The sequence below is a fragment of the Centrocercus urophasianus genome, unplaced genomic scaffold (assembly GCF_019232065.1).
Source record: "Centrocercus urophasianus isolate 14NV4802_14NV808 unplaced genomic scaffold, USGS_Curo_1.0 seq_14, whole genome shotgun sequence".
NCBI lineage: Eukaryota > Metazoa > Chordata > Aves > Galliformes > Phasianidae > Centrocercus > Centrocercus urophasianus.
The window spans coordinates 6,828,724-6,838,597 of NW_024884586.1; the positions used below are offsets into that span (position 1 = coordinate 6,828,724).

The window sequence follows — 9,874 nt, forward strand, 5'->3', positions numbered from 1 at the left end:
GGGGTTGAAAAATAGATTTTAAATGAGGATGCATGTGGAAACAACTCAGCAACTCCAAGAAACAACAATAGCAAAAACAAAAGCCTGGAGCCCTTCAATCTTCACTTCCTGAGTTTCTTAGCTCAAAGCTACATTAAAAGATCTTTTTCTCTGATTTAGTGCTGCTATACCTGTTAGAGAAGGTACTGCTGTCACTTGCTACCTGAAAAGCAAGCCATCAGAGCTACTGTATATTCACAGCTGTCTATAGCTTCTGGAACCAGGGACTTCTCTCAGTTAAATACTAATTAGGCCCACCTGAAAATCCAAATACCACATGGATTTACTGACAGCTGTTAGACATACTCTGTGTATTTCAGCACACATTAGACATCCCCAATGTCATTAACATACGGGAAGCCATCAAAGTGAGGAAGTACATAACTTGCTTTCACAGACAGTGTGTGAGAGCAAGCATTTTGTTTTCTTAGTTCTTTGAAGTCCTACTCATTCTGACAGCTAATAGCAATTCCTGGCTTCCCATCACCTTGAAAATATGCTGATGTTTAGCAAGTTAGGTGGAAATAACCTGTTGTAAACAATACACCAAGGCACAGGTCCCCAAAAATCAGTGTACTGGCATACCTGGGTGGTGCTGAACTTTCAAGGCTTCTCCAGCAGAACGCCAAGTTCTAAGCTCTACTACAGGATTTGTTCATTTTACAAGCTGAGCTACAGTGTAAATGTCCACGTAATGCATTACTAGCTACTGAATCAACAGCTTCCATTAACTCTTTTCAGAACTCCTTTCTGATTAGAGAGAAAATAGGACTGGGCTTCACATTACAGCAAGAACTATCTTGGAAACTCCTTGTGCAAGACAAAGTCTTGCAAAGACTGAGCTGATGCTTCAGTCACCATAATACTTTTGTATACTGTCAAAATAAAAGTAAATGAAATAAAAATAAATTAAAAATTTTAAATGTGTGATAAATACAGCTTACAGTTGCCATAAATCAAACTCCTGTGCTTCCTAGGTTATCCCTAAAGTACAAGCAGACACTGTTCATGAAACCTTTCCTAATACGCCCTGATCTTGTTAATATTTACGCACACAGGAAGCTCCGCTGAAGTCATTATGACTACTCATATACACAGAGTTAAACACACTGCATAACTGCAAGCCTCAAGCCATAAAAACTTCACTTACAAACGTAGGACCTAATTTGGTTGCCTATACCCATATACGTTTAAAAAAACAGCATAGAGTCTTAACTTCCCCCCCCCCCCCACCTAAAAACATGGAATAAACACTCAGTAGGGTGGAGCTGCCAGAGGCTTTACCCTGTACAAATGAAATTCAGCCAGAAGAATTTTTTCAATCACTGCTAAAAATAGAAATAGGTTTTGATGCTTCTCATATACCTATATAAAGAAATAACAGGGTGAACTCTATACCTTCTTGTTCTTTTTCTGTGGACAGGCAGGTACTTGTCAACTTTTTTTAACGGCTGCGGTAAGTTTCTAACAGAGCCATCATTCATTCATTCCTTCTCCTTCCAAGGCCGGTTAGTGGTCAGTGCTGATGCACCTTACTACCAAACTCAGAAGTGAGAACATTTTTAGAAAAGGATCTCACAGGAATCCAATGTTAAAAATAAAATTCTTAATGCATTCCATTTGCTTAAGTTGCTTTCTCTCTCTCCACCCCAGGACGCTCCTTTCTCACAAGTCATTGGTACACACTGCTGCCCCACACTCCAATTACACCACACCTGCAGAGTTTGTTCCAGTTTTGCCTACTGAGGGCCACTTAAAGCAATTCAAGAGCCACCAGCTAGTGACAGCTGGCAAATTCAAACCTGTCTCAGTAGTCTATCATATGTAATCAATTGCTAATAGAACTTCAACAGACTCATCCCGTTATTTTCTAGCTAATTCCCCCAGGGAAAACAAGCCAGCAAGCTTCCACTTTGAATCATGAAGCTAGTTTTGCCCCTCTCCCTCCCTCCCAACTTCTCCTTTTCCCCTCCCTTTGCATCAGTTCACTGCACTGCTTCAGCTTTTCAGCTTGATATCCGTTATGTTATGTCAGCTGTTACATTACGCTTAAAACAATAGACTCCAGCTGGCTGAGGTCAGATGTGAAAACAAGGACCTAACAAAGCCATAGACCCTCCAGTTATACTGAAATTGAGATACACACTGAATGTAGCACTTAATGACAAACTACTTTCCAGACATTTGGGCAAAGCATAAAGGAAACACCTGTCACTGCAAACATTACACACTAATCCAGATAAATCCTAAATTTAAAAATCTTTCTTTTCACTGCTTGGCTCTACTATGCACTAGCATTTCACAGTTTTCTTTTTATTTTCTTTTTTTTTTTTTTTTCTTTTTTTGTTTTGCTTCTCCAAGATGGAATTTGCATTCATCTTCTCGTTTGCTGAAGCACCAAATATGTGTTTAAAATATTAAATGTGTATAATTTCAAGAAAAAAGTTTATCATGTTCCTTCTGGAGTTACCAAACCAACGCTCAGAGTTTGACACGGCTTTACACCCCAGAGAGGTTGTGACAAACTTTAACCTTCAAGTAGAAAGCTTGACAAAAGCAAACGCAAAATTTAACAGTGAATAAAACAGACTTTGAACAGAATTTATTGGAGTGCAGCTGTACTAAAAAAAATAAACAGAACACTGGTATTCTGTTTGACTTATGAATGTAAACACAGGCTCTTGAGGAACAGGTGAACTGCTAGCAACTCTGGAACACGTATCGCCCCACTTTTCAACATGCTACACACAATACAAAAGCAATATTTTTTTATGACTGGCTACTGTAGGTGACATATGAAAAGCGGAGATGGCTTACTCAGACCAAAGAGATAATTTGGCACTGGGTTCATTTCATATTTTGGCCGGTACTTCTATGCTGCCCCGTGGCTGGGAGACCACCATGTGGGACCACATAGGCCACCAAGCCACCAGCAGGTGGCTCCAATCCATCACCATTGCTTTGTTCCAGCCTGCAATTTGTCACCAGCTCCAGGGCAAGCTTGAGGAGGGTCACACTTTCCGGAGTTTGACTCCAAGTTCAGAGTTTGAGTCCCATGAAATGCCTGGCATTTCACAGTCATCTCAATCCAGTGCATTAGGCAGATAAATGTCAAATTCTGATTCCTTCACTCACAGCGACTTACAGGCAGGCTTTACTCTAGATTACTGTTCTGATTCACCATCACAGAAAACTCCAGGTGTAGAAGGCCAACAAGAGAGATTTTTTTCATCGTTCTTACAAAAGGCAGAAATGGAAGTTTCTCCATCCAAGCCTACCTTTATCAAATGCAAGCTCCAGTGTAGCAGACTAAAACTAGAATTCCAATCTGGCACACATCCGCAATATGTGTAGAAGACTTTTCTTCTCTATAAAATTACTGCTTATTCACACCATATAATGTAGGGATGCTGGTGGGCTGTGTCAGTAAGTCTGCAGATGACACCAAGCTGTGCAGTCAGTGCACCCAAGGGGCAGGATGCCATCCAGAAAGACCTAGACCAACTTAAGCCATGAGAAATGGCTCACAAGAACCCAACAAGGTTAAACAAAGTCAAGTTCAAGGCCTTGTACCCAAGCTATGGCAACCTTTATCATCAGTATAAGCTGGAGGGCAAAAGGACTGAACACAAACCCTGCCAAAAAGGGCACTGGTGGATGGAAAGCTGGGCATGAGCAACCAATTGCCCCTGCAGCTCAGAAAGCTGACTGTATCTTGTGCTGCATCAAAAGAAGCAACATCAGCATGGCGAGGGAGGTGATCCTGCCCCTCTGCTCTGGTGAGACCTCACCTGGAGTACTGCATTTGGGTGCAGTCTTCAGTAGAAGAGAAAGGTGGACCTGTTGAAGTACATCCAGAGGAGGGCCACAAAAATGATCCAAGGGATGGAACACCTCTCCTATGAGGACAGTCTGAGAGAGAAGGGGCTATTCAGCATGGGCAAAAGAAGGCTCTGAGGACATCTGACAGTGGCCTTTCAGTATCAAAAGGGGTACTATGAGAAAGAAGGGGACAGATTTTTCAGCACGGTCTTCATCGACAGAACAAGGGAAAATGATTACAAAGCAGAAGAGGGGAGATTTAAACTGGATATAAGAAAAACAGTGGTTTATGATAGGGGTAGTGAAGCACAGGCACAGGTTGCCCAGAGAGGTGGTGGATGCCCTGCTCCTGAAGACACCCAAGGTCAGGCTGGACGGGGCTCTGAGCACCTGATCTAGTGTAGGTATCTCTGTTCACTTCAGGGGAGTTAATCTAGACGACTTTTAAAGGTCCCTTCCAGTTCAAACAATTCCATGGTCCGATATAGATATTAAAATCAATTTTCATTGTTAACAGTTGAAAAGTTTAGCCAAATGATTTTTTCGCCACTGAATGGCAAGATGGCAAGAACATAGCTGGAAGGATACAATCATATTGGAAATCTTTCAGTAGGTTTAGAAGTTCAGTATCTATTTTGTTCTCCATGCAGATGTGCCCAATTCCTCTCACTGAAAGCTGTAATTGTTCCTTACAGCCATCCACATGATGAGAAATCAGGTAGGCCAAACAACATGAACTCTGTGGCCACAGCCACAAAGTGGCAAGAGTTGTCTCTGGCAGCAACATTTACACAGCCCTTCTCTTCAACCCCTATCTCCCAGGAGAATTTATTTTTTTTTTATTACTCGTATAAAGTTCCCCAAATCCATGTGAAAAGCCATCTCTTTATTAATAGTTCACTTCTTCCAAAGGATATTTTTACCTACTTCAGGACACCATCCAAGGTTTGAACCCAGCCACTCCAAATGGGACACAGCACGGTCCAATGCTGCCCTCTACAGATTTTAAAGAGAAAGCTGTGCCTCCCTTCCACAACAGTTAAGAGCTTAGACTTGCAGCACATCTGAAAGGAAAAACTTTTCATCCTTCCTTTACTGGTTTTTGCACATTTTCCTTTCATATTTCTTCTTCATTCCCTCCTGCCATTCTTATTCTGCTCAGACTTCAGCTATACCAAACAATGCTAACAAGCTTTCTTTTCCCTTCCTATTTTCCTTTTTTTTTAAAAAAAAACAAACAACCTCATCTCCTAAGCACTAAATTGGCTCAGCTCTCTAATAATCTGTCTTCTTCTCACTTCACAACCACTCTGATTTGCATCCCTCAGACCTGCTCAAGGTGGACGTAAAGCTGTATTTAAACTCAACTAAAAAATGGTCACAGCCTTCCAAAGCAAATTAATTACATCCCTTTAACATCTAATTTACATAAAATCTACAACTTTCCTGCACAGACCAGGGGAGTTAACAAGGGATCGCTTTGTGAGCAGCAGGAACAATTGAAGAAGTTACCACAAGTAGCAATCCAAACCAATCCAGCTGGTTGTTGCCCTGGTTTCAGCTGGGACAGAGTTGATTTTCTGTACGGTGTCTGGTGTAATACAATATTTTAGCTTCAGGAGAAAAACAGTGTTGATAACACACCGATGTTTTAGCTGTTACTGAGCAGTGCTATCTACAGCCAAGGACATTTCAGCTTTACAGCTTTGTGAGTTATCCAGCCAGCAAGAGGACGGGGGGGAACACGAGCATGAGAGGACAGCTGACTTGAACTGACCAAAGGGATATTCCATACCATATGAAATCTTGTGAAAAAAATATATAAAAGTGAGAGGGGTTGGCTGAGGGGTGTTACTGCTGCTCTGGATGGGCATCAGTTGGCAGGTGGTGAGCAATTGATTTGTGCATCACTTGTTTTGTTTATATACATATATATTTTTATCATTACTGTTATTCCTCTCTTCCTTTTCTGTCTTGGTAAATAGTAATTATCTCAACATATGAATTCTATCTTTTTTCCCCCCACAATTCTCTCCCCTATCCCACTAGGAGTAGACAAGAAAGCTAAAGGCCTTGTGGTGTTTAGCTGCTTGCAGGGCTAAATGACTGCAACCATGCAACAAAACACTTGCATTGTCCACCAGGACAAACAGAGCAGCCAGTAAAACTGGGGTTCAGAGGAAAATGGGGAAAGGATGATTTTCATGTCTGTTCTTTCCTAAGCCTTCAAGTCACTCACATTTGGCTAACTAAAATGCACAGAAGGCAATTTCGAATGACAGTTGGGTTCTCAAACTTCAGCTATCGATTGAGTGATAGTAAGGTGATCCTCTGGACAAGTCTGTTTGCAAGTCCTACAAAAGCAAAGGTCTGAAGGCATGAGTTCATCATATGCACATCTGCTACATCAGTCGACCTTGTTCTAGGTCAGGGCCAGGGGACACTGCTGAGGCTGCCAAGTCTTTTGCTTTCAGAAGTGCAGTACTCTTCAGAGAGACTGCCTACATCAGTGACTGCAGTCTGCACTGCACAGTATGGGGAAATCCTTTACAAACTATACTCTCATATAATTTTTCAGAGCAATGAAAACGAGAACAACTATCAATGCTCAGATTACAAGTTCCTGTCTTGGCTTCATGAACAGTGAAGATAATGAGGAAAAAAATGCTAGAACCACGCTGAACCACTTGGACTCTGTGAGTTCTTCAGAATCAAAAGCTGTAGGTATTTCTCTCAAGGCCCATAAAACAACCCAGTAAAAAAAAAAAAAAAAAAAAAGAAAAAAAGAAAGCCAAGGCTGATCTTCAAACAAAAGCTTATATTAAAACAAGAAATAAAACCTGGGCTTCTTATAAGCCTCAATTCTGTGCCATTCTCTCACAATTGTGTAGATTCCTTCACTGCTAATAACACAAATATTAACCACTGAACATATTACTTTTTTTTTTCTCTGAAGCCATTTTTAATATTTAAAAAATACTTTTATCTCTTCAAGTAAGCAGTACTCTGAGGTAAGAAAGGAACTCAAAAGAAAAAGCTGGAAAGTGCTTATAATTTCATCACTAAAACACAGTCACTTTTTTTTTTTTTTTCTGGAATCAACATTGAAATGAGATTCCTACAAGAAAATAGCATTTTCAGGCAGACTAAATATCCCTTCGTTCAGCAGAATATTTAATCCCCTTGGATCAGGCACTTGGATTTTCTTAGATCATGCTGAGATAACAGCATTCTGCTGTGTTCTGGCACCGTAAAATCCTTGCTTATGAAAATAAAAGAAAAATATGGCCTCTCTGGGAACATACATCTCTGAATTACTTTTTTCCATAGTTTAAATATTGTAGTTTCAAAATCAATTTTTGCACAGATATACTACATTCTCTTTATGAGTCATGGCAAAAGCTCTCCCGCACCACTATTTAGAATGGGCCAAGTATACATACACCCTTCAAAATGATGATCCTTTCAGAGTCTTGGCTCAGTCTCAGCTCTCGCTGGGTAACTGCCAACAAGTTACTGCAGTTAAACCCCCTCCAACAGCACCATCTAGTGAAAAACGATAAAATAAACGCATGCTAATTTAAACAGTTTTCACTGCCTTCTGGAAGCTAACAAAAGCCCAATTCTCTCCTATTCTCCCATCACAACTGCATTTAGGTATAGCTTTCATCAAGGTTCTTTGCCTTGTGAAGTGTGGTGACAAGCAGAGAAAGATTCAATGGCTAATTGTGAGCTTTTTGTCTACAACTGGAACACGATAGGAACACAAACTTTCCCAATAGTCTTTGGCTCCCTTATTGTTATGAGAAAGCATTAACGTTTTTAAAATGCTCAGAAATTATTGAAAAATAATTTATAAATTATTGAAAATAGATTTTCTACTTTGGTAGTGGGAGGTGATTTTAAAATATTTCAATACTATGAAACTGAAGAACTAAGAAGTGTTCATATATACGCACAATCTCAACATCCCTTTTAGATCTTGTTTTCATTTAGTTATAACATCTTCTATGACTATTACTGAAACAAGAAAACCTTAAAATATGGATAGAATAAGAAACTTTGTTGGGTAGAAGCTAATAGGAACCAGATTCTGGGGCTTAAATTTTGTTGAGGAAGGTACCACAGCTCCTTTGGAAGTCTTACCAAAACTGGATAGAGCACAGAGCGCATCGGCCCATCCACTGCTTTGGATCAGTGGATCACTGGCAATCAATTTGAGTCTCTTTAAAATCACTATAGTTAATCCTTTAGGAAAAGAATACGTTGTGAACACGCAAAATGATTTCCATGATCTCATTCACAAAATCAAAAGTGAAGGATGAAGGAAAAAGAACACTAAAAACAAAACGTAATGGTCACGCTGTCACTAGAAGTTCTTTCACTGAAGCAACAGCATGATCATGAAAATATCATAATACATCACAAATGAATGTTTCAAGGAGATATTATCACAGTTCAAATTGATCATAGAAATTGACAGTATCTACAACTACTACTTGGATAAAAGGGAACCTTAAATCCATACAAAAAGAAAACCATAAACCAAATAAGATATTGGATGCAAAAATACAGGTATAGACTCCCTTTAACTAACTGCACAGTTGTAACACAGGTATTCAAACAACTTACCAGTTAGTTATAAATAATACAGCAGGCATGAAGATACATTCCACAGAAAGCAAGTGATCAACACTCATATGCTGTGCTTATTCTTATATTACTCAAAATGTAGTATAAAAACTTCACATTTATTGAACTCACGGTTTGAAACAATATTTTAAATGAACATTTTTATGTTAATGATATACACAATAATGATATCACTGGTGCACAACTGCAAGAACTATTTCAAACAAACAAATTGATGGTTAACATTTTCTCAATACAGTGATAGTGTTTTCAGGAGTAAAATAATGGTTAAATAATGGGCAAATACAAAGAAACCAATGATTTAGAAGGGGATACATCAATTACCAGTGAGGTACAACAAATTAAGATTTTATTTTTTTTTCCTGTGATGAAAAATGTGCCTCTCAGACTTCAAAACTAAGGTTCTTGAATGAAGTCTAAACAGGCAGGACAGCAGTACTCTTAGAACATAGCTTGATATATAACTGCTGCAGCATCAGTGAACCATAAACCTAAGGTAACAAAATGTTCATTGCTGAAGGGAAGCTGCATAGAACAAGCAGAGCAAGTTGGCATAATTCTCAAGTTAATGAAAGCAAAGCAGCTTACCAGTTGGGAAAGAAGGCTGAATCTGAATTCTGCTTAAAGAGAGGACTTCCATTTACTCTATTCCCTTCACACCCCGGCCCCAACCACGCTGAGAAGTCTGGTATTCAGCAAGGCTGAACAATGGATTCACACAACCAATATGAGGGATTCAGGTTTAACTTCAGAATAGCTTTGAGTTGGACACAATTTGAACATCCTTATTATAGGCTATGTAGGATCTGAGTGGCTTTTTGTACGATCATAACTTTTTGATTTTTTTCTAGGGCTTTATAGACTCATTAGGCAAAAGAGAAAAAAGCTTCTTTCTAAACCATACAGAGCATTGTGCCTATGACATTGGTTCAGATGAGGATTTACATGTTAAGAACAAACACACAATCACATTAATACATACCATCCAAAACAGCGTCCCTGTAGCAAGAGCTGCATACTGTTCAATTGTAGAAAGCACACTGAAGATAAGGCATATCAGCACAATAAGGAAGCTGCAAAACAAACAGAAGAACACCCAGTGTAACACGTTGTTTCATAAAAATCTAGAAGAAAAACAAATACTCATTCCAACATAAATAATCTGGACACACAGAAATGACATTGGTGGTGCATTATCTTAAACACAACTGGTAACTTGTGAGTGATCCTACTTCATGTTGTATGGATTATTTTATCTTCAAAGAGTTGTGGTGTCAGAAATTATCAAATCGAAACTGCACAAGGAAGTTAGCATTTGCCTACCTCAAAAACTGCAAAAAGAAATCTCAACTAAGCCAGA

The 9,874-nt window shown here is 39.3% G+C and overlaps 1 protein-coding gene across 1 annotated transcript in view; it reads right to left on the reverse strand.

The window, feature by feature from the left end:
* Positions 1 to 9,874, reverse strand: part of KCNQ1 (potassium voltage-gated channel subfamily Q member 1) — a 330,046-nt gene that overhangs the window by 276,710 nt on the left and 43,462 nt on the right. Inside the window, exon 3 of the mRNA XM_042815059.1 lies at positions 9,497 to 9,587. Within this exon, the coding sequence (XP_042670993.1) occupies positions 9,497 to 9,587 (91 nt within the window). The remainder of the gene's footprint in view (positions 1 to 9,496; positions 9,588 to 9,874) is intronic.